This window comes from Salvelinus sp. IW2-2015, linkage group LG4q.1:29 (genome assembly GCF_002910315.2).
Source record: "Salvelinus sp. IW2-2015 linkage group LG4q.1:29, ASM291031v2, whole genome shotgun sequence".
In the NCBI taxonomy this organism is placed as follows: Eukaryota; Metazoa; Chordata; class Actinopteri; order Salmoniformes; family Salmonidae; genus Salvelinus; species Salvelinus sp. IW2-2015.
This window is the reverse complement of record NC_036842.1, coordinates 22,737-48,976: the sequence shown is the minus strand read 5'-3', so window position 1 is coordinate 48,976 and position 26,240 is coordinate 22,737. Positions and strand designations below refer to the sequence as shown.

Here is a 26,240-nt window from a genome sequence, read left to right as displayed (position 1 = left end):
TGTGTGTGTGTGTGTGTGTGTGTGTGTGTGTGTGTGTGTGTGTGTGTGTGTGTGTGTGTGTGTGTGTGTGTGTGTGTGTGTGTGTGTGTGTGTGTGTGTGACATGTCCTATGAGGGCAATGGAAGGGCTATTGGCAGTAGAGCTCCAGTATGTCTTGGCTTCAATACATCCACATGCTTTTTATTCAGTACATCATGGAGTCATCATGAAGTCAGTAGAAAATAAAAGTGGAGGGCAGAACTTTGAGTGGGAGAGTGAGAAAGTGACAATTGTAATATGGGTGTGCGAGGGGGCGTGCTGCACCACTGCTGAATCAAATCAAAGTGTATTGTTCACATACACACATTTAGCAGATGTTATTGTGGGTGTAGCGAAATGCTTGTGTTCCTAGCTCCAACAGCTAAGTTAAGTATAGCTATAAGAAATCAATAAATTATATCTAGCTCAGGGCTCCAGCTATGCATTTGGTTTGCTAACTTGCTAGCTAAAGTAAGTGGCTAGATGTCAAGATCAAGCTTCTTGGTTACAGCAGAGACATTAAATCCCCTCCTGGAACAACATCCCTGTTGCCTAAATAATTTTGGGTGTCAAAAAAACACGCCCGTGGTAATACCGTATACCCCGGTATGGTACAGAAACAGTATGACGGTATGATAATCTGGATACCGCCAAACCCTAACACACACACAGACAGACAGACACGCTCTCCGACACCCTGGCCCATCTGGTTTCTCCAGACTGCCTTTCTGCTGACCAAGCTTATTTTAAGACAACAACAGCGCTGATTACCAAATAATCATTGTGTTCTCTTTTGGGCTATCTTGACTTGGCCTACAGATGTAGGACCTCAATTTTAGTCAGTTTCCTACAGCAGAAAATATATATTATATGTGGATTATAATGAATGACATTTTTGTAGGCGTTTATACATTTTGTAAGGGAAAATCAAGTCTGAAAGCAACGATTAGGGTACATGTGATTGCCCCATTTTACTACGTCATGCCCGGGTCAGTGTTGTCATGCAGTTTCAGTATTTACGACGTGTTGCAGGGTTGGGGTCAATTCCATTTCAATTCCAGAAGTAAACAAAATTCCAATTTAACTTTATTAATTGAAAAGCATTGAAGATAAATGCAATTGGAATTTCAGTATACTTTCTGAATTGACTGGAGTTTTAATTAAATTGACCCCAACCCTTATGTGTTGGTATCTACAGATGTAAGATCTTAATTTGATCACCCTGGTGCAGGAGGTTTAACCCCCTAGAGTTGATGTCTGCTCCCCCACGGAAATCGATTTAGCATCATGTAAAAAGCCTCTTGGGACTCGTCTGAAGTCAGTATAGCCGATCTGCCAACTTCTGTCTGTAGCGTCCGAAAAGTTTGGGCATCACACTAATATGACCCCTCTGTTCAAAGGTGAGACTTTCACTAACACGTACATATCTAGGACGCCAACAAGCCTCACAAGACTCGTCTGAAGGTCCCCTGGTACCGGTTGAAAAAATGAAGGGAAGTACATATGGAGATTGTTTAGTACCAAAAAAATATATATAAACAGTACATCACAAAAGTGAGTACACCCCTCACATTTTTGTAAATATTTGAGTATATCTTTTCATGTGACAACACTGAAGAAATGACACTGTGCTACAATGTAAAGTAGTGAGTGTACAGCTTGTATAACAGTGTAAATTTGCTGTCCCCTCAAAATAACTCAACACACAGCCATTAATGTCTAAACCGCTGGCAACAAAAGTGAGTACACCCCTAAGTGAAAATGTCCAAATTAGCCATTTTCCCTCCCCGGTGTCATGTGACTCGTTAGTGTTACAAGGTCTCAGGTGTGAATGGGGAACAGGTGTGTTAAATTTGGTGTCATCGCTCTCACACTCCCTCATACTGACTGGTCACTGGAAGTTCAACATGGCACCTCATGGCAAAGAACTCTCTGAGGATCTGAAAAAAAGAATTGTTGCTCTACATAAAGATGGCCTGGGCTATAAGAAGATTGCCAAGACCCTGAAACTGAGCTGCAGCACGGTGGCCAAGACCATACAGCGGTTTAACTGGACAGGTTCCACTCAGAACAGGCCTCGCCATGGTCGACCAAAGAAGTTGAGTGCACGTGCTCAGCGTCATATCCAGAGGTTGTCTTTGTGAAATAGACGTATGAGTGCTGCCAGCATTGCTGCAGAGGTTGAAGGGGTGGGGGGTCAGCCTGTCAGTGCTCAGACCATACGCCGTACACTGCATCAAATTGGTCTGCATGGCTGTCGTCCCAGAAGGAAGCTTCTTCTAAAGATGATGCACAAGAAAGCCCGCAAACAGTTTGCTGAAGACAAGCAGACTAAGGACATGGATTACTGGAACCATGTTCTGTGGTCTGATGAGATCAAGATAAACTTATTTGGTTCAGATGGTGTCAAGAGTGTGTGGCGGCAACCAGGTGAAGAGTACAAAGACAAGTGTGTCTTGCCTACAGTCAAGCATGGTGGTGGGAGTGTCATGGTCTGGGGCTGCATGGGTGCTGCCGGCACTGGGGAGCTACAATTCATTGAGGGAACCATGAATGCCATCATGTACTGTGACATACTGAAGCAGAGCATGATCCCCTCCCTTCGGAGACTGGGCCGCAGGGTAGTATTCCAACATGATAACGACCCCAAACACACCTCCAAGACGACCACTGCCTTGCTAAAGAAGCTGAGGTTAAAGGTGATGGACTGGCCAAGCATGTCTCCAGACCTAAACCCTATTGAGCATCTGTGGGGCATCCTCAAACGGAAGGTGGAGGAGTGCAAAGTCTCTAACATCCACCAGCTCCGTGATGTCGTCATGGAGTGGAAGAGGACTCCAGTGGCAACCTGTGAAGCTCTGGTGAACTCCATGCCCAAGAGGGTTAAGGCAGTGCTGGAAAATGATGGTGGCCACACAAAATATTGACACTTTGGGCCCAATTTGGACATTTTCACTTAGGGGTGTACTCACTTTTGTTGCCAGCGGTTTAGACATTAATGGCTGTGTGTTGAGTTATTTTGAGGGGACAGCAAATTTACACTGTTATACAAGCTGTACACTCACTACTTTACATTGTAGCAAAGTGTCATTTCTTCAGTGTTGTCACATGAAAAGATATGCTCAAATATTTACAAAAATGTGAGGGGTGTACTCACTTTTGTGATATACTGTATATATAATGTTTCCTGATCTTTCTTATTTCCTTTAGATATAGGACAGACACTTCAGAACAAAGTTCCTTTAAATTGTTCACTACATGTTGTTCCATGTAGTGAATCTGTTATTCAATGTGTTAGTATGGTCTAATAGCAGTAAGGCCAAATACAATATTTCATCCCGAAAAGTTAGATCATTTTGATACTTCAATGGGTTGTACTTTTTTTTTTAAATGGCATAGACTGTAATGGGTTAAAAAGGCTTCTGAAGATTGTAATTTCCACTTTGAAATTTCCTTTACGAAAAATGTATTATGCCCTACAACAATTTCCGTTAATTATGATCCACATATTTTCCTGCTGTAGCAAACTGGTCAAATTAAGATCCTACATCTGTAGATGTGAAAGGAATTCTGATGAAAGTTCTCTTCTATAATATGTGTTGCTTGCTTAGTAGTTATTCAGCAATTATGACCACGGAATTAACGATAAGACTGTCGTGCGATATCATTTCAGATACCTTGAATTGATAATAACAGTGAGAAGGAGGAGCTAATGTTCTGCAAGGGGCAAAACCTTCCTTGTTGTTGCTTGAATATCTTGAATTACATTAGGCCTATTTGTTTTTTCCAGACCTTGACTCTACAGCATTCAACAGCATTCCAACTAACTATTTATCCCCCCCAGGGCAATAATATATAAAAACGAAAGGTCACCATTTTTCAACTGCCTATGGATTTTGTCAAGAATAATATGAATTTCTTAATCTGCCATTAAAATCATACCTTAAGAACCCATTAAAACTCAATTAAATGCATGCATTAGTGACTTTTAAAGCAGGTTATGGAGAAATCCTATCACCTTAAAAATAGATAATAATTACCTCATCAACCCCTCGGATTGGGATAAGGCAGTCGACAGGTTCAACAATGTGTTGCGTTTTACATTTTTAACAAATGGGTGATAGCTGGTTTGTCATGTGAAACTGGAACTTTGTGAATTTTCACTCAAACACTTCCAGATTTTTTTCAGAAATACAGTAATTGGCACTTTGGCCAAAATGGGTAATGGAATAATGAGCCAGGAGAGAAATAATGGGTTTCCTATGCAAATGAGAACTAATTAGCAGATAGAGTGGAACTCATAGAAGTGTGAGGAGATTCTATTTTGTTCTGATCCAATGTCAGCCAATCCTTTTCTCCAGACCTGTTCTGTCACACTGTAGATTGGCTTTTATTCTAGCAGCGCCCTGGTTCGCTCTGACTAAGCAACATGATCGTTATCGTGTCTCTCTCTCTCTCGTTCTCTCTAGATCTCTATCTCTCTGGTTCTCTCCCTCTGTCATCTCATGTCTCCACGGTTAAATCCAGTTTATTTTGAATAGATGATATGGGTATTAGTAAAGCATGTATAGTGTGGATGGGGGTTCAACTGTAACTAAAAAATATTTTTGAAAGGAAAATGCTTTACTTGTTAATTTAATAACATTTCTGACTGGACGTGTTAAACTGGAAGTGTTAGAAATCGTGGACTCGCCATCACTGTTAAGTTTAAATAAACAGTTGTTTGATCATTACAAGCTTTGAAATGTGCTATTATTGTGGCTAGTGCGTTGGCTTGGCTATGCCCTCTTCTAAACGTATTCCCCCTGTGTACAGCAACCTTACATTTTTGGCCATTTCACTGTGGTCTGTTTGCTTTGGATGATTTCCATGACAAATAATGAATACCCCAACGTCTGTGAATTACACTTTTACACCGTGTTGTAAAGTGATTGAAATTCTCCTGTGGCCAAAATGGCTGCGGCTCTCCTCTCTACTACTGCTTTAAAATTCGATTTTTGGATAGTTGTAGTATGGTTGCGCTCTAACCACAATTTGAAGTATTTTCTGGACTGTTGAAAGGGTGCTCAGTCTTAGGAATGTAAAATTGAAATACTGAGCTTCAGGTTAGTAACTTAATTCCTTTGAATAATGGGTAATATGTCGCGTTTCGGATCAATCATCTTTGTCCCAGAACTATTAATATTTGAATCCTTGTATCTTAACATATTTTTTCCCCCTTCTCTTTTCTCTGTCTCCAGATCTTCCATATGACCTACGACCTGGCCAGTGCTGTGGTAAGAATATTTAATCTGATAGGGATGATGCTACTGCTCTGCCACTGGGACGGTTGTCTACAGTTCCTGGTTCCCCTCCTACAAGATTTCCCCCAAGATTGCTGGGTGTCGCTAAATGGTATGGTTGTAAGTATTATACCCTACCTCTTGTTTGTTTCTTTCATAGTTGGAAATGTTAAAACATTGGTACCAGTTGGAATCACTTTCAAAAGGTAGGTAGCATAATGGTAACCACATATAACATATGGATTTGCATTAGTATACACATCAAAAAGTCCCAAATGCAAACCTCTTTTCTATTTTTTGAGTTATTACATTTTTAACATATTACATTATGTTACTTAACGATGAAAGCTCCTTAAATCTCTTAATCAATCAGAGACGATTACTGCTGTCAGGCAGCACTGCCGCAAAAAAAATGTTGGCTCTTAGATGGCAATCACCTCACTCTCTCACAATTTGTTACTATTAGAAGTTATAACTTTAGAATTATCGACAGCGAGAAGGTGCAAGTCAAGGAATAATTGAGTCCTGGACAAATATACTTGACTCTGTAAAGAATAATCTCAGCTAAAGCATAAAACCGATCAGAGTTCTGAAAAATGATGAAGTTATGTCAGGAAATGTTTTTGTGGGGTATGACGTTATATGGAGGACCTGGCAAGCCAGCTTATTCCCTATTATGTATTGTCCAACAGAAATAACTTAAAATGTGGGAACTTCAAAATGGCAATCACCTCACTCTCTCCCAATTCGTTACTATTAGAAGTTATAACAGATTTATCGACAGCGAGAATGAATGGGGCAAGTCAAGGAATAATTGAGGCCTGGACAAATATACTTGACTCTGTAAAGAATAAGTTAGGTATGACACTACAAGCTTTGCACACCTGTATTTGGAGAGATTCTCTCATCTTCTCTGCAGATCCTCTCAAGCTCTGTCTGGTTGGATGGGGAGCGTCGCTACACAGCTATTTTCAGGTCTCAGCCAGAGCCAGACTCAAGGGCATTCAGAGACTTGTCCCAAAACCACTCCTGCATTGTCTTGGCTGTTTGCCTCCAGTCTGATGTCCTGAAACTTCTCGTTTTTATCAAGGATCTCTCCATACTTTGCTCCGTTCATCTTTCCCTCGATCCTGACTAGTCTCCCAGTCCCTGCCGCTGAAAAACATCCCCACAGCATGATGTTGCCACCACCATGCTTCACTGTAGGGATGGTATTGGCGATGTGATGAGTGGTGCCTGGTTTCCTACAGATGTGACGCTTGGCATTCAGGCCAAAGAGTTCAATCTTGATTTCATCAGACAAGAGAATCTTGTTTCTCATGGTCTGAGAGTCCTTTAGGTGCCTTTTGGCTAACTCCAAGCAGGCTGTTGTGCTTCTTACTGAGGAGTGGCTTCCATCTGGCCAATCTACAATAAACGCCTGATTGGTGGAGTGCTGCAGAGATGGTTGTCCTTCTGGAAGGTTCTCACATCTCCACAGAGGAACTCTGGAGCTCTGTCAAAGTGACCATCGGGTTTTGGTCACCCCCCTGACCAAGGCCCTTTTCCCCCGATTGCTCAGTTTGGCCTGGCGACCAGTTCTAGGAACAGTCTTGGTGGTTCCAAACTTATTCCATTTAACAATGATGGAGGCCACTGAGCTCTACAACTATTCCTTCTACCTCATGGCTTGGTTTTTGCTCTGAAATGCACTGTCAACTGTGGGACCTTATATAGACAGGTGTGGGACTTTCAAAATCATGTCCAATCAATTTGTAGAAACATCTCAAAGATGATCAATGAAAACAGGATGCACCTGAGCTCAATTTCGAGTCTCATAGCATAGAGTCAAAATACTTTTGTATATAAGGTCTTTCGGTTTTTTATTTTTAACAAATTTGCAAAAATGTTGGTGTCGGGCAGAGAGCGGAGCAAGGAGGATTGCGCTCTAATCCAGGTGAGGTGACATGGTCGAATGAACGCATTGGCTGATGGCACCCCGCCTCGGCCTCTTGTTTAGGAAACAGGTGGGGGGGGGGGGCGAACCCGAACTGACACTCGAACGGCAACAGTCCAGTGGATGATTTCAGCAGTGTGTTATGAGCATACTCTCAACAGATGTGGAACTTGCTCCAGTTGCTGGCCTGGGTGGAGACGAAACAGCGGAGGAACTTCTCCAGCTCCTGGTTGGCCCGCTCCGTTTGCCCATTCGACTGTGGGTGGAACCCTGAGGAGAGACTCACCATCAGGGAGCAGAAGGCTTTCCAATACTGTGTGACGAACTGGGGCCCACGATCCGAGACAATGTCCTGAGGAAGTCCGTGTAGTTGAAAGACATGGGTAGTCATGAGATCAGCGGTCTCCTTCACTGAGGGCAACTTGGGTAAGGCGATGAAATGGGCTGCCTTGGAAAACCAATCGACAACCACCAGAATAGTGGTAAGCCCTTGGCATGGGGGTAACCCTGTGATAAAGTCTATGGACAGGTGGGACCAGGGCCGGCTAGGGATGGGCAGAGGTTGGAGCAACCCAGCCCGTCGCGACCATGAGGACTTGCTTTGGGCACAGGTGGAGCAGGCCGTAACGAAGGATCTCACATCCTCAATCATGTTGGGCCACCAGAATTTCCGCCTCAGGAATTCCAGTGTCTGATTAACTCCTGAATGACCAATTAATTTAGAGGAGTGTCCCCATTGTAGTACTCGGGATCGGGCTGATCGTGGAACATGATCGTTGACCCCGGCCGGAGTCAGGTTCTTGGGTCTGGGCTTGTTGGACCGTGGTCTCAATACTCATATCACGGGGGCCACAATGCGGGAGCTGGGGATGGGCTCGGAGTCCCTCTCCTCATTAGAGACATCGTGTTGGTGTCTGTTTTCTGATTCTTGGATCCCGGGCGATAGGCTACGGTGAACCTGTTAAAGAACAGAGCCCAGCTAGCCTGGCGAGCGTTCCACATCTTGGCATCTTGAATGGAGACCAAGTTCTTATGGTTCGTCCAGATCACGAAAGGATGAGGTTCCCCCTCCAACCACTGTCTCCACTCCTCAAGGGCCCACTTAACCTCTACCGCTTCTCTCTCCCGGATCCGGGATCCTCCTCATCAAAAAAGCTGACTAGCATAGCCTAGCCTAACGTGACAGGGATATCATATAATATAATTTCATGAAATCACAAGTCCAATACAGCAAATGAAAGATAAACATCTTGTGAATCCAGCCATCATTTCCGATTTTTAAAATGTTTTACAGCGAAAACACAATATATATTTATATTAGCTCACCACAATAGCCAAACACACAACGCCATGTTTTCACCATGTTTCCACCGCAAAGGTAGCTTTCACAAAACCCACAAATAGAGATAAAATTAATCACTAACCTTTGAACGACTTCATCAGATGACAGTCTTATAACATCATGTTATACAATACATTTATGTTTTGTTTGAAAATGTGCATATTTGAGGTATAAATCGTAGTTTTACATTGCAGCCACCATCACAAATAGCACCAAAACAGCCAGAATAATTACAGAGAGCAACGTGAAATACATAAATACTCATCATAAAACATTTATAAAAAATACATGGTGTACAGCAAATGAAAGATAAACATCTTGTGAATCCAGCCATCATTTCCGATTTTTCAAATGTTTTACAGCTAAAACACAATATATATTTATATTAGCTTACCACAATAGCCAAACACACAACGTCATTTATTCACCGCAAAGGTAGCTTTCACAAAACCCACAAATAGAGATAAAATTAATCACTAACCTTGAACAACTTCATCAGATGACAGTCTTATAACATCATGTTATACAATACATTTATGTTTTGTTCGAAAATGTGCATATTTGAGGTACAAATCCTGGTTTTACATTGTGAATACGTAGCCACGATGCACCAAATTGTCCGGAGATATTTTGGACAGTCACGTAATCTAACCAAAGAACTCATCATAAACTTTACTAAAAAATACATGTTGTACAGCAAATGAAAGATACACTGGTTCTTAATGCAACCGCTGTGTTAGATTTTAAAAAATAACTTTAGTACAACATACAGCATGCAATATTGTGAGACAGCGCTCACCAATTCTCCGCCTTGTTGGAGCCAACACAAACCACKAAAATACYAAATAACATCATAAATATTCTCTTACTTTTGATGATCTTCCATCAGAATGTTGTGCAAGGAGTCCTAGTTCCAGAATAWATCGTTGTTTTGTTTTAGAATGTCCATTTCTTCTGTCGAATTAGCAACTTTGGCTAGCCATGTGGAGGGCACATGTCCAAGAAYTCTTTGCGCCTGGAACGAAAAATTCCAAAWGTCCCAATAAACGTWGAATAAACTGGTCAAACTCGGTTGAAAATCCTACTTTATGATGTTTTTCTCATATGTATCCAATAAAATCAGAGCCGGAGCATTTCGTCGTGTATACCTAACGCTTTTCAGAAGACAATGTGAGGTACCTGGTGCGCAGTTGAATACTGACAAAAGAGCGGACCTGTCACTCCAAAAGCTCTCATTCGGGCTCACATCAAGCTAGACACCCCATTCAACATTTTACTGCCTGTTGACATCTAGTGGAAGGCGTATGAAGTGCATACAGATCCATAAATATAAGCCAGTTGAATAGGCAGGCCCTGACACAGAGCCCCATTTTCAGAATTTTCACTTCCTGTTTGGAAGTTTGCTGCCAAATGAGTTCTGTTTTACTCACAGATATAATTCAAACAGTTTTAGAAACTTCAGAGTGTTTTCTATCCAATAGTAATAATAATATGCATATTGTATGATCTAGAACAGAGTACGAGGCCGTTTAATTTGGGACGTTTAATTTGAAAATAGCGCCCCCTATTAAGAAGAAGTTTTAACAGCCAAGAGCTCCCGGTTGAATACATGGTAGATGCGCTCCACTGGTGAGAACGGCACATGCATGCAGTTTCTTGTCCCCCTCTTTCCGCTGTGAATGGACCGCCCCTGCTCCGGTGTTATAAGCATCCATCTCTACCACGAAGGGACCGGTAGGATCAGGTTGGACGAGGATGGGTCCGGAGGTGAAACGACCCTTGAGCTCCACGACTGTCAGCATCAGGGGTCCAGCAAAAACATTTCTTGGACTTCCAGGTTAGGGCCGTGACAGGCGCTGCCACCGCACCAAAGTTGCATATAAAACGCCTATAAAATGAGTGCACCCAAGGAACAGCTGGACTTGATTGTGTGAAGCGGGACCGTGCCAGCCACCCTCACCTTTACAGGGTCCATTTGGATGCCGGTGGTAGATAATGTGCCCAGGAAAGAAACTTGGGCTACATGGAACTCACACTTCTCCATCTTCATGTATTGTTGACTCTGCAGGAGGCATCTCAGGTCTTAGCGGACATGCAGATGTGTTCCAGAAGGGTCTTTGAGAAGATCAGGGTGTCGTTGACGTAAACAAAGATGACCCGATTCAACATACCCCTAAGCATGTCATTGACCAATGCTTGGAAGACTGTCGATAATCTGAAGGGCATGACTAAATACTCATAGTGGCCACCCAGGGTGTTAAAGGCAGTCTTCCATTCATCTCCCTCCCTGATTCTCACCAGATTGTAAGCGTTGCGGAGGTCCAGTTTGGTGAAGAATTGAGCCCAATGGGCCAACACCAATGCGGCAGACATCAGGGTAGGGGGTAACGATTCTTAATCGTAATCCTGTCCAGCCCACTGTAATCGATGCAGGGACGAAGACCTCCATTCTTCTTTCCCACGAAGAAGAAGCCTGCACCAGCTGGGGATGTAGAGGAGTGAATGAAACCTGCCTCCAGCAATTCCCGGATGTAACTGTCCATGACTGCGGCTTCAGAGTTTGAGAGGGAGTACAGGCGGCCCTGGGGAGGAGGGGAGCCGGGTAGGACTTCTATGGCGCAGTCGTATGGATGATGAGGAAGGAATGGGCGGATTGCCTCCTACTGAAGGCCTCCCGGAGGTCAAAGTACTCGGGAGGTAGAGCAGAAACGTCTTGGTCTTCAATGGATGCTGGGGAACACGGCGAGGCTCTTGGTGGGGGTCTTAGGCATTTAGACTCACAGTTCTTACCCCTGTCTAGTAGGTGTCCCGTGGACCAGGAGAATAGTGGGTTATGTAGCACTAGCCAGGGGTACCCTAGGATAAGGTGGTCCTCAGGAGAAGTGATCAAAAGAAAACTAAGAGTCTCTGAGTGGTTCACCCAAACCTGCAGTAGAATGGGTTTGGTCTGATATTCCACCATGCCGGAGCCGATGGGGCATCCATCGAGGGCTTGAATCTGTAGAGGGATGAGACATTTCATGCAGGGGATTTGTAATTCTCTGGCAAAGACTTGGTGAATGAAATGATCCGCGGCCTTGTAGTCCAAGAAGGCTTGAACTTGGTGCTGACGGTTGTCACAATGGAGGGTTGCGGATAGTGTCTGATGGTGGCCTGGTAGCTGGGGTGTAATTTCACAGCTCGTCAGGGTCTCCCCTTGTCCTGGTGAGCCCCGGCGTTTCCTGTCAACTCTGGGCATGTAGAACGATATGTCCGAGACCTCCGCAGTAGAGGCAGCAGCATGCATCGCGCATGCGCCTGCCACATTCCTGTGAGCTCAGACTCTCATAACACAAGGCAAGACCCAGATGCAGACACTGGAGGCAGATGGTTGGAGTCTAAGATGTTTAACAATCCAAAAAGGAGTAGGCCGGAGAATGGTTGCGGACAGGAAAAAGGTCAAAACCAGTTCAGAGTCCAGGAGGTACAGAGTGGCAGACAGGCTTGAGGTCAAGGCAGGCAGAATGGTCAGGCAGGTGTGTACAGAGTCCAGAAACAGGCAAGGGTCAAAACTAGGAGGACTAGAAAAAGGAGAATAGCAAAGGCAGGAGAACAGGAAAAAACACTGGTGGACTTGGAAACAGACAAGACGAACTGGCACAGAGAGACAGGAAACACAGGGATAAATACACTGGGGAAAACAAGCGACACATGGAGGGGGTGGAGAAAATAACAAGGACAGGTGAAACAGATCACCTTAAAGAGGTGGGGTTTCAGGTGTCTCCGGAAGGTGGTGATTGACTCCAGGACAGCGGAGTCAATCACCACCTTCCGGAGACACCTGAAACCCCACCTCTTTAAGGAATACCTAGGATAGGATAAAGTAATCCTTCTCACCCCCCCCCCCCCCTTAAAAGATTTAGATGAACTATTGTAAAGTGGNNNNCTGAAACCCCACCTCTTTAAGGAATACCTAGGATAGGATAAAGTAATCCTTCTCACCCCCCCCCCCCTTAAAAGATTTAGATGCACTATTGTAAAGTGGCTGTTCCACTGGATGTCATAAGGTGAATGCACCAATTTGTAAGTCGCTCTGGATAAGAGCGTCTGCTAAATGACTTAAATGTAAATGTAAAATGACACAGACGTGTGCGTCCCAGCTGCCTGGGCTCCTCAATGCTGGGATTGGGGGGCTTGGGGTGCTCTGGAAATCGGGATACGGGGTGCTGTCAAAAAGGTGATGTTTCACACATTCTCGGATGTGGTTGTCAATCCTGATGGCCAGCATTATCAGGGACTCGAGGTCCTGTCCTAGTTCCCGAGCGGCCAGTTTATCCTTTTTGGAGTTAAAACAGACCCTGGTGGAAAGCAGTGACCTGGTCCTCAGTATTCCACCCACTCTCGGCGGCAGAGGTTGAACAGTAGGAATTCCGCTTCTCATCCACCGACTGGGTGGGTGAAGACTCGTCGCAGCTCGGCAGTGAAGGCTAATATGAAGCTGCAGGATGGTGGCTGCTGTTCCTACACCGCCGTTGCCCATGCCAGGGCCTTGCCCTAGAGTAGAGAAATGATGTAGGCGATCATAGCCCGATCGGTGGAACGAGGAGGACTGTAGCTCGAACACCAGAGAGCACTGAGTGAGGAACCCCTTAATTCCTTCAGAGTGGTCATCATAGTGCTCGGGAGCTGAGATCTTGGTTTCCCGGTGCATGTTCCCTGGGGGAACTATGGCGATGCCGGTAGCACTGGATGATGAGGCTCCTCCTGGGTTAGGGTTGGGCCGTGGTTGGAGGGAATCGGTAAGTGCCCGGAGGGTCTCTGATATTTGGGAGAGTTGTTCTTGCTGCTGCCCCAGCAGTGCTCCTTGTTGGGTTATAGCATTCTGGATCCAGGTGATCTCTACTGGGTCCATGTTGATGCAGAAGCTTGCTGTGATGTGGTGAGGTTGGACCCAGGTGCAGAGAATAGACCAAAACTAACAATTCAAGCTTCTGCAAAGGACAAGAGGAAACACACCTCTTTGAACAGGGAAATCGTAATGAGTAAATAGGACACACGAGTGTCGTTAACGTTTCTAGGACGGTCTATGCCACCCTCTGGTGACAGGTGGAACCATGACACACTCCACAATACTAACCTAATTGGCAGAGTGAAAAGAAGGAAGGTTGTACATAATAAAATATGCCAAACCACGCATCCTGTTTGCAACAAGGCAGGCACTAAAGTAATACTTTAAAAAATGTGGCAAAGCAATTCACTTCGTGTTCTGAATACAAAGTGTTATATTTTGGGCAAATCCAATACAACATTACTGAGTACCACTCTTCATATTTTCAAACGTAGTTGTGGCTGTATAATGTTATGGTTATGCTTGTAATTGTTAAGGACTGGGGACTTTTTCAGTTCAAAAAAGAAAGACAATGGAGCTAAGCATAGGCAAAATCCTAGAGGGAAACCTGATTCAGTCTGCTTTCCACCAGACACTGGGAGATGATTTCACCTTTCAGCAGGACAATAACCTAACACACAAGGCTAAATCTACACTGGAGTTGCTTACCAAGAAGACAGTGAATGTTCCTAAATGGCAGAGTTTTGACTTAAATCTACTTGAGCATCTATGGCAGACCTGAAAATGGTTGGTGACCATTGCTAGACAACCATTTTCAGGTCTTGCCATAGATGCTCAATGGTTGTCTAGCAATGGTCAACAACCAATTTGACAGAGCTTGAAGAATTTTTAAAAGAATAATGGGCAAATGTTATACAATCCAGGTGTGGAAAGCTCTTAGTCTTACCCAGAAAGGTGTGTCTACAAAGTATTGACTCAGGGGTGTAATAATTATGTAAATGAGGGGTGTAATAATTATGTAAATTAGATATTTCTGCATTTAATTTAATACATTTGCACAAATGTCTAAAATCACATTATGGGGTATTGTGTGTAGATGGGTTAGAGTTTTTTATTTATTTAATCCATTTTGAATTCAGGCTGTAACACAACAAAATGTGGAATAAATGAAGGGGTATGAGTTCTTTCTGAAAGCACTGTATATGTGACCGGTTGTCACGTTCCTGACCTTATTTCCCTTGTTTTGTCTTTATTTGGTATGGTCAGGGCGTGAGTTGGGGTGAGCAGTCTATGTTATTTGTTTCTATGTTTAGGTTTGTTCGTTTGGCCTAATATGGTTCTCAATCAGAGGCAGGTGTTTGTCATTGTCTCTGATTGGGAACCATATTAGGGTAGGCTGTTTTCAATGTTTGTTTGTGGGTGATTGTTCCCGTGTCTGTTTGTTCACCACACGGTACTGTTTTCGTTCGTTTGTTCACGTCGTTTATTGTTTTGTATTTTGTCAAGTGTTTTTCGTCTTCGTTGCTATATTTAAAATATGTATTCAAACCACGCTGCGCTTTGGTCCGATCCTTGCTCCTCCTCAGACGAGGAGGAAGACGAGCGTTACACCGGTCTTATGTACAGTAGTAAAATTTGAAATTGTGTTTTTTACATTGGATAAAAGTAGACTCAGAGCTACAAAATGGTATAGCATACACTACAGTTGAGGAACAATGGGAAAGTAATTTTGCTTTGAAAGTTGATAAACTTGTAAACTCACTTTTGAGAAATTGGCCTTTGAATCTGTTGGTACTACTACGGGAGAGCCCTTCTTTGTCTACACCCATTCAGCATCGTTCACACCCTCTTAAGCTTTATCCCCACCCATCTCTTTAAGGGTTGATCCGAGCGTTGTGTACTAACAACAGAAGTCAAGCACCCAAGTTAACTTGCTAGCTACTTCCAGAAACAAATTACAGTGCCTAGTTAAATAAATAAAAACTCACAAAACATTACTTGCCCTAGCAGAGCTGGTTAGGCTGTTATGTTATCCTGAGCGTTGGTGACTGCAACTGTGCTGTCAGATTGTTCGTTGGTAAATTCAAAATGTGTCGATCTCGGAGCGTTCAGAGCACACACCGGACACTCTGGCCGATGAGTAGGGTTGATCCAAACGTTCTGACCTCACAACGGCAATCAAGCACCCAAGCTAACTGGCTAACATTGGCTAGCTTGCTATCTACTTCCAGACACAAATGAGAGAACACCCCACTCTGACCATTTTACTGGCCCTAGCAGAGCTGGTTAGGCAGTTTTTATGTTATCCAGAGCGTTGTTGACTGCAAGTGTGCTGCTGGCAACAATTGAATTACGCTTATTTACCGACTTTACCTGACACCGGCCATATTCAACGGGTGTTGAGCATTCGTAAATTCATCAGTTATTCTGCGCTCTGGAACACTCAGACAAGAGTGCTCTGAAATCGGAGTAGATGGCCTGACTGAATTTACTTGCATAGTGGAGTCTTTTGTTAAGACATGTAGCTAGCTAGCTAGGTAAACAATGAACCATAATCCCCACTCATGACATTACTACCCTGCATGAATCTGCAGGTAGCTAACCAACCAGATTCAATGTTAGCTAGCTAACATGAGGCTATATCTAGCCAAGCAAATGTCTCTTTCTGTCAAATTTATAAACGTGTAATATCTGAAAATGTAGCTAGCTAGACTATCTTACCCGTATATATCATTCATGGATGGATGCATCTCCTGTCATGGATGCCATGGTTGCCTTTAGTTTGAAGATGTGATCTGGAGACAGGTGTTTTCTCCATCTCCTTAGATATCAAACTCGAATTCCACTGATATCAAAACTCCGTCCTCCAGAAATTAGAGTGCAACACTTATGCAGTTTTAATACACAATACATTTGTTTAAAAGCCGTGTTAGACAGGATTACCTAGACATACTGACCAGCTCAAATAGAAAGAAGTGTGCTATATGGCAGACCAATCCAAACATCTCTCGACATGTCCAGCCCACTCATGATCTCAGCCGATCATGGCTAGTGGGAAGGTCGGTGTCTTTTAATGTGGCTAAACCAACTAGGCTCGTAATTTAACAATTATATTTGTATTTACAGATGGCATACAAGTTTGTTATTAAGGCACATGAAAGTTCATATTCGCATTTTGATTGTAAAAAAGTATACGTTCAAACGGCTCTTCTTTTAAGTAGTGGCCCGTGACGTACGCCTAGTTTCCTGAAAAGGTTCACATATATACATACAGTACCAGTCAAAAGTTTGGACACATATAATCATTACAGGGTTTTTCTTTATTTTTGCTGTATTCTACATTGTAGAATAATAGTGAAGACATCAAAACTATGAAATAACACATATGGAATCCTTTGGTAACCAAAAAAGTGTCAAACAAATCGGAATATATTTTATATTTGAGATTCTTCAAATTAGCCACCCTTTGCCTTGATGACAACTTTGCACAATCTTGGCATTCTCTCAACCAGCTTCATGAGGTAGTCCCCTGGAATGCATTTCAATTAACAGGTGTGCCTTGTTAAAAGTTAAGTTAATTTGTGGAATATCTTTCCTTCTTAATGTGCTTGAGCCAATCAGTTGTGTTGTGACAAGGTAGGGGTGGTATACAGAAGATAGCCCTATTTGGTAAAATATTAAGTCCATATTATGGTAAGAACAGCTCAAATAAGCAAAGAGAAATGACAGTCCATCATTACTTTAAGACATGAAGGTCAGTCAATCCGTCACAAAAACCATCAAGCGCTATGATGAAACTGGGGCGTCATTACATACACCGGTTTGATTCCACGCCCATAGGGCGGCGTACAATTGGCCCAGCGTCGTCCGGTTTAGGGTTTAGCCGGGGTAGGCCGTCATTGTAAATAAGAATTTGTTCTTAACTGACTTGCCTAGTTAAATAAAGGTTAAATAAAAAATGTAAAAACACATCTCAACATCAACTGTTCAGAGAAGACATGAATCAGGCCTTCATGGTCGAATTGCTGCAAAGAAACCACTTCTAAAGGACACCAATAAGAAGAAGAGACTTGCTCGGGCCTAGAAACATGAGCAATGGACATTAGACCAGTGGAACTCTGTCCTTTGGTCTGATGAGTCCAAATTTTTGATTTTTGGTTCCAACCACTGTGTCTTTGTGAAATGCAAAGTAGGTGAAAGGATGATCTCAGAATGTGTGATTCCCACCGTGAAGCATGGAGGAGGAGGTGTGATGGTGTCAGGGATTTATTTTGAATTCAAGGTACACTTAACCAGCATGGCTACCACAGCATTCTGCAGCGATACGCCATCCCATGTGGTTTGCGCTTTGTGGGACTATCATTTGTTTTTCAACAGGACAATGACCCAACACACCTCCAGGCTGTGTAAGGGCTATAAGACCGAGAAGCAGAGTGATGGAGTGCTGCATCAGATGACCTGACGTCCACAATCACCAGACCTTAAGCGGATCAGTTAATGTGATTTTACTTCACTATATCGCTATTGGATTAGCTGACTCTCCCTTGGCCGGTGAAAAGGACTCTCCTTCTGAAGCTCCGATCTCCATGGTTCTTCTTTGGTAGCTAACTCAGCCGTCAATAAGTTATCTCTGCTCTCTCTACTTTATATCTGCTAGCTTTTTTGTTCCTGCCTGTGCTAGCCTAGTTGGTGTTGTTCTCTGGCTTACTACTTAGCTATGTTGACTGTGGTGGTTGGCTAGTTAGCTGACTAGGCTAACTAGCAGACTAAAATAACTAGCATTGCTGGCTGGCTTGCTGGCTTAACTGCATATACCAGTAACATTATTTGATAACTGGTTAGATGGTGTTATGTATTTCCAAAACTTTGGTTTACTTTAATGTAGCATTAACTTTTTATGGCTGCAGGGGCAGTATTGAGTAGCTTGGATGAAAAGGTGCCCATTGTAAACGGCCAGCGCCTCAGTCTCAGTTGCTAATATATGCATATTATTAGTATTGGATAGAAAACACTCTAAAGTTTCCAAAACTGTCAAAATATTGTCTGTGAGTATAACAGAACTGATATTGCAGGCGAAACCCTGAGGAAAATCCAAACAGGAAGTGGCTTCTATTTTGAAAACTCCATGTTCCATAGCCTCCCTTTGCTGGATTTAAAGGGATATGAACCAGATTCATTTTCCTATCGCTTCCTCAAGGTGTCAACAGTCTTCAGACATAGTTTCAGGCTTATATTTTGAAAAATGAGCCAGAACGATAACATCTCGTCAAGTGGTCACATGAGTTTTGCTCGCGCAACAGAGTTTGGACAGCCATTGTTTTTCCCTCTCCTACTGTGAATGGGCCAAAATTCACCCAACTTATTGTGGGAAGCTTGTGGAAGGCTTCCCGAAACGTTTGACCAAAGTTAAACAATTTAAAGGCAATGCTACCAAATACTAATTGAGTATATGTAAACTTCTGACCCACTGGGAATGTGATGAAAGAAATAAAACATTCTCTCTACTATTATTCTGACATTTCACATTCTTAAAATAAAGTGGTGATGCTAACTGACCTAAAACAGGGATTTTTTTACTAGGATTAAATGTCAGGAATTGTGAAAAACAGAGTTTAAATGTATTTGGCTAAGGTGTATGTAAAACTCTGACTTCACTGTACATGGCTTGGTTCTTGTTTACCAGTTGAATGTGTGTACTGTATGCTGACAGTATGCATGTTTATAGTAGGCCTTAGCATGCTCCTTAATCCCCCAGCGGGAGATTCGCTGCTGCAATGGTGGCTTCTCCGGGCATGGTGGCTTTGACATGGTTAAGTTGGTTCCCCATGCAGATCAATTCATAGACATACTGTACATGTACAGTATATATGTTGATATACATCATTGGTTGCGTGCCATATTGTCAACACTACAACATACAGTTACATAAACACATTACACCATACTTCAACATTTTAACATAATACAGGTCTTTATTGCAAATATATTTTGTCTCAATTAGACTAACCAGTGTAAATGAAGGCAAAATGAGCATATTGCTTACTACTTCAGTAGTAAGTTAAGTTAATACTATACAGGATCTTTTAATAATATTTTTCTCTTAGATTTTCTATCATTCTGAAAGGGACTATAAACTGATCAAAAATATAAATGCAATATGTAAAGTGTTGGTCCTATGTTTAATGAGCTGAAATAAAAGATCCCAGAAATGTTCCATATGCACGAAATAAAAACCTGTGCACAAATGTGTTTACATCCCTGTAAGTGATAATTTCTCCTTTGCCAAGATACTCTATTCACCCTACAGGTGTGGCATTTCAAGAAGATGATTAAACAGCATGATCATTACACAGGTGCACCTTGTGCTGGGGACACTTAAAGGCCAGTCTAATTTTTGTACAGCTTTGCCACACAACACAATGCCACAGATGTCTTAAGTTTTGAGGGAGTGTACAAGCGGCATGCTGACTGCAGGAATGTCCACCAGCACTGTTGCCATAGAACTTATTGTTTATTTCTCTACCATAAGCTGCTTCCAGCGTCGTTTTAGAGAATTTGGCAGTACGTCCAACCCTCCTCACAACCACAGACCACGTGTATGGCGTTGTGTGGGTGAGCAGTTTGCTGATGTCAACGTTGTGAACAGAGTGCCCCATGGTAGCGGTGTTGTTATGGCAAGGGCAGGCATAAGCTACGGAAGACAAACACGATTGCATTTTTTCAATGGCAGTTTGAATGCACAGAGATACCTTGATGAGGTCCTGAGGCACATTGTAGTGGCATTCATCTGCCATCTTCACCTCGTGATAATGCACGGCCTCATGTCACAAGGATCTGTACACAATTTCCTGGAAGCTGAAAATGTCCCATTTCTTCCATGGCCTTCATACTCACCAGACATGTCACCCATTGAGCATGTGTGGGATGCTATGGATCGACGCGTACGACAGCGTGTTCCAGTTCCCGCCAATATCCAGCAACTTCACACAGCCATTGAAGAGGAGTGGGACAACATTCCACAGGTCACAATCAACAGCCTGATCAACTTTATGCGAAGGAGATGTGTCGCGCTGCATGAGGCGAATGGTGGTCACACCAGGTACTGACTGGTTTTCTGATCTACGCCCCTACTTTTTTTAAGGTATCCGTGACCAATAGATGTATATCTGTATATCCAGTATTGTGAAATCCATAGATTACAGCCTATTTAATTTATGGGGCAGCAGGTAGCCTAGTGGTTAGAGCGTTGGACTAGTAACCGTAAAGGTTGCAAGATCGAATCCCCAAGCTGACAAGGTAAAACTCTGTCGTTCTACCCCTGAACAAGACACTGTTCCTATGCTGTCATTGAAAATAAGAATTTGTTCTTACCTGACTTGCCTAGTTAAATAAAGGTTAAAATGTTTTAATTCAATTGGCTGATTTCCTTATATGAACTGTAACTCAGCAATATTTTTGTTCAGTATTGCTTAATTTTCACAAGAATGTGGAATACAGTGCATTCGGAAAGTATTCAGACCCCTTCCCTTTTTCCACATTTTGTTACGTTACTGCCTTTAAAAAAATCCTAATCAATCTATACACAATACCTCATAATTAACATATTTTTAGAAATGTTTGCAAATGTATAAAAAATAATTGTTAACTAATAATTGTTAACTCATACCTAAATTACATACAGTAAGTATTCAGACCCTTTCCTGTGAGACTCGAAATTGAGCTCAGGTGCATCCTGTTTCCATTGATCATCCTTGAGATGTTTCTGCAACTTGATTGGAGTCCATCTGTGGTAAATTCAATTAATTATACATGATTTGGAAAGGCACACACCTGTCTATATAAGGTCCCACAGTTGACAGTGCATGTCAGAGCAAAAACCAAGCCATGAGGTTGAAAGAATGGTCTGTAGAGCTCCAAGACAGGACCGTGTCGAGGCACAGATCTGGGAAGGGTACCAAAAAATGTCTGCAGCATTGAAGGTCCCCAAGAACACAGTGGCCTTCATTCTTAAATGGAAGAAGTTTGGAACCACCAATACTCTTCCTAGAGCTGGCCGTCCGGCCATACTGAGCAATCGAGGGAGAAGGGCCTTGGTCAGGGAGGTGACCAAGAAGCCGATGGTCACTCTGACAGAGCTCAAGAGTTCCTCTGTAGAGATGGGAGAATCTTCCAGAAGGACAACCATCTCTGCTGCAATCCACAAATCAGGCCTTTATGGTAGAGTGGCCAGACGGAAGCCACTCAGTAAAAAGGCACATGACATCCCGCTTGGAGATTGCCAAAAGGCACATAAAGGAATCTCAGACCATGAGAAAGAAGATTCTCTGGTCTGATGAAACCAAGATTGAACTCTTTGGCCTGAATGCCAAGCGTCACGTCTGGAGGAAACCTGGCACCATCCCTAGGGTGAAGCATGGGGGTGGCAGCATCATGCTGTGAGGATGTTTTTCAGCGACAGGGACTGGAGAACTAGTCAGGATCGAGGGAAAGATGAACTGCGCAAAGTACAGCGAGATCCTTCGAAAACTTGCTCCAGAGAGCTCAGAACCTGAGACTGGGGCGAAAGACAACGACCCTAAGAACATAGCCAAGACAACGCAGGGTTGGCTTTGGGACAAGTCTCTAAATGTCCTTGAGTGGCCCAGTCAGAACCCAGACTTGAACCTGATCGAACATCTCTGGAGAGACCTGAAAATAGCTATGCAGCGACGCTCCCCATCCAACCTAACAGTGCTTGAGAGTATCTGCAGAGAAGAATGTTAGAAACTCCCCAAATACAGGTGTGCCAAGCTTGTAGCATCATACCCAAGAAGACGTGAGGCTGTAATCGCTGCCAAAGGTGCTTCAACAAAGTACTGAGTAAAGGGTCTGAATAGTTATGTAAATGTAAAAAAGTATATATATATATATTTTTTTTTATACATTTGCAAAAAATTCAAAAAACGTTTTTTGCTTTGTCATTATGGAATATTGTGTGTAGATTGATGAGGGGGGGAAACGATTTAATCAATTTTAGAATAAGGCTGTAACGTAACAAAATGTTGAACATGTCAAGGGGTCTGAATACTTTCCGAATGCACTGTATAGGAAAATAAACATAAGCCTTCAAACTGTATGCCTTTTTGACCCCTTTGTTTTTTTGGCTGCAACCACACAACCAAACCCTGAACCCAATGAACTGTTTGTTACATTACTCATCTTAATAAATGTCACAAATGTCACAAGCCTCCAGGTCAGGATATTCTGTACAACTCCTGAGCTGCTAACCCACTTCCTAGTGGCATAAATTCCATCCTCCTGCAAGCCACTAGTCTTGAAGACTTCAATGTCGATTTTTTAAAATAAATAAAACATTAAAAAAGAGAGTAGAGTCATATAATATGGCTAGCAAGCCACCAAACAGGCCCCTACATCTGTGACTACGTCCAAAATGGCACCCTATTCCCTATATAGTATATTACTTTTGACCAGAGCCCTTTAGGCCTCTATAGGCACTACAAAGTGAATAGGGTGCCATCTGGGATGCACACTATGGCTCCCGGCAAGGCACCTAAGCTCAATTTGGATAGACGGATGTGACAGCTCCCTGATACAGTCTCTTGTAGTTGCTCTTCCTGAGTGGCTGACTCCTCCAATTTTCTCTCCTGTTCCTCTCTTTCTGTGAACTAAAAGTGCTGAGGAAGTACTCCAGCAGAACACTTCATAGAAAGAACTACTCGTGCACCTCTAGAACATTGTCACTCCCAACCCCCACTGTCTCAAAGACTGTTGTACTAAATATAACATTTGTTCTATGTTCTGTCTTATATTGGTGTTTTCTAGAATGCTTCCTCCTGTGCTCTGTCTTTAACTGTTGTTACGTTCCCCAGTTTCTGTGTTGTAGTTTGTATTTGAGTGTGTGTGTTTCAGGAGATGGCTTCCTGAAATTCTCCCCAAGCAGCTGATGGCAGGCAGGCTGAGATTGAATGTGAGAGAGATCATAGGCAGGCTTAGATCATTGCAGGCTGAGATCATTGCTGGAGAGATTGAATGTGATATAGATCATTGCTGAGAGAGAAGGTTGATGGCTGAGGGTTATAGCATGTTGGTCGTTGGTATGTACTGTGTTAGTTGTTGCTGGGAGCAGTTGGTATGTTCTGTGTGAGATTGTTGCTCAGATAGAGATTATTTGATGTCCTTTGTTTCTTAGTTTGTTTGAGTATTGTTTGATATTCTGTTTCATTTGTTCCCAGGGGGGAAGGGACCTAGGGAGTGCTTAGGCAAGAGGCCCGCGGGCATGCATATACCCGTAGTATATTCAATGTCTAGGCACACTAGGTAAGACCTGGGCGGACCACCCCCTGTATTTTGGTTAGGGCACCAGGTGGTGGTAAGTAGTAGGTAGGCAGGTTAGATAGGAGAGGGGGAGCTTTGATATTTACTTTCTTTGCTTTGGTTCCGTCCAGCCCCTTTTCCCCATATTACCGTGTAAGGAATAAAATCCTAGTAAACGGTAAATTCTGCCTTTTTGTCATCCTTTCTCACACTTACAGTCCATACCTCTTTCACTTCACAGGGAGTTGAGTTGTAGCAGGGTGTTGCGTTCCCTCTTCTTAGAGGCGTGCGTAACACTGTGTTGATGCATCACCTGTGTCACATTTTATGTTCTTTCTTTTCCTGCCGTGCCACCTCCAGTGTGTGCTAGGCTTCATCATACCGTGCTGTTGTACTTTATTACATCCATTGTATGTTCTGTCTTTTACTGCTGTTTGTCTGCCACATGTATGCCAACTCCTCGCGCTCTTTTACTGTTGCTGTAGTGCCTGCCACCTCCAGTGTCTGATGCATCACACACTGCACTGTTATACATTATAACAAATTCCTACTAGGTTTTTTTGCTGCCGCTCTCTTGGAAGCCACCTCAAGTGTTCTGTCTTATACCGTCGCTGTAGTGCCTGCAACTATTGTACTTTACCCAGGTCTTTCTCTGCTGCTGTCTTGTATGCCACCTCCAGTCTGTCAATTACTCAGCTCCCTACATGGAAGCCTTTGAAACCTGTATGCTAGAACTGCAGGATCTGATTTCTCTTGAGGAATTTAGCAGGTTGGTTGATGAACATGCCCTGTCTTTTATCGGAGTTGTCTTTTCTTGTATGCCACACCTGCCAGTGCTGTCGCTGTAGGCTCCCCTATTGCTTTTCAAAATCAGAGCATCCATCATCAAGATTTCATTTCAATAAAATTGTACATTTAGAGCTTTTATTTCCACACTGTATAAGCACTTGCATTTGATGTACAAGAACTTTGTGACAACTGCTGATGAAAAAAAAGGGCATTATAAATACATTTGATAAATTGACATTTACAGCAACAGTAAGGATCATCAGGAGACTATGTTGAGAATCAATGCTGAAGAATGCGGTTGTATAAATACTGTATGCTATTGATTCAAACCAATGTTCCAGATGCTTAGTCTAGGCCTTGCTCCAGCAGGGTTTATAGTATCTGGGCTGAATCACAGTGCCTTGGTCCTGACAGGACTGTATTTCTGCCTCTCTGCCCTGAATCCCATTAAAGCACTTGTGGTAATCAGCCATAAGAAGGGTTATGTCCCAAATGGCACCCTATTCCCTATATAGTACACTACAAAAGCAGTGCACTATGCAGGGAATAGTGCCATTTGGGACGTAGTAGAGAAAAGGCAGAAGCCAGGCAGAACCCTCGCCTCTCTGCTTCCTCCGTCCAGCTCAGTGAAGTGAAGGATCCCTAGGTCAAAGACAAACTATACAACAGCTCTTACACAGCTAATGGAAGTAATCAATGTTGATTAGCACCACTTCCAGCCATCAATTGTTTTACACGCGTTGGCCAAGGAGGATTGAGGGAGCGAGGGAGGAGAGGGAGGGGTGGTTTAGTCACTCTGTGAGCGTAACGTGCCCAAGCATGAAGGGTATGTTGGCAGGATGTTCTGTGATCCATCAAAGAGAAAGATCCTCCTCTCTCACTGTGCCGTCAATCTTCTACAAGCCTGCGGTAACTCTCCCCTTTCCCCTTCTCTCTCCCCCCTTCTCCCCCATCCTCCCCCTGTCTCCCCTGCAGAATGACTCGTGGGGTAAGCAGTACTCGTACGCTCTCTTCAAGGCCATGAGCCACATGCTGTGTATCGGGTACGGTGCCCGGGCGCCCGTCAGCATGTCCGACCTGTGGATCACTATGCTCAGTATGATTGTGGGCGCCACCTGCTACGCCATGTTCGTCGGCCACGCCACTGCTCTCATCCAATCACTGGACTCGTCCCGCAGGCAGTACCAAGAGAAGGTAAGCCCTTACTTAATATAAAATCATATGTTTTATCTAATATCCCCATTCTGCTATGTGGCTCTGAAAGAGGATTTGGAAAAGCCGTCACAGATACCAAAAACCCTTGTCCCTGTTGTGAGGAGGTTCCCAGACAGAACTACAGTAGCACCATGTCTGCATCCCAAGTGCTCTGGTCGAAAGTAGTGCACTATGTAGGGGAATAGGGTGCCATTTGGGATGCTACCCATCTCTGTTTGGGGGCTTTTAGGGAACACTGTTAGGGGAGGTTCTGCAATCTAGATGCCCTATTACATCATTTCTGCATGAAATTATTCATCATGGACCACCAAACATCTGGAGTCATGCTAATGAGTTCTGAGTTCTTAGTATAAGCTGTTAGAATCTAAATGATTGGGCTTTTGCATTAAAGAGCAGAGTTCAATTCCCATATCCGTTAGACTAGTGTTATGGCTAGGGCTTGCTTCTGAAGCTGTAGGCTTATAAACACTTATGATGCAGTCTAGTCTCACTGTACCTATACAAATCTGCCAGTTT

The 26,240-nt window shown here is 43.2% G+C and overlaps 1 protein-coding gene across 1 annotated transcript in view; it reads left to right on the top strand.

The window, feature by feature from the left end:
- Positions 1-26,240, top strand: part of LOC111962803 (potassium/sodium hyperpolarization-activated cyclic nucleotide-gated channel 1-like) — a 100,756-nt gene that overhangs the window by 71,930 nt on the left and 2,586 nt on the right. Inside the window, exons 3-4 of the mRNA XM_023986139.2 lie at positions 5,259-5,420; positions 25,485-25,703. Coding sequence (XP_023841907.2) covers positions 5,259-5,420; positions 25,485-25,703 — 381 coding nt within the window. The remainder of the gene's footprint in view (positions 1-5,258; positions 5,421-25,484; positions 25,704-26,240) is intronic.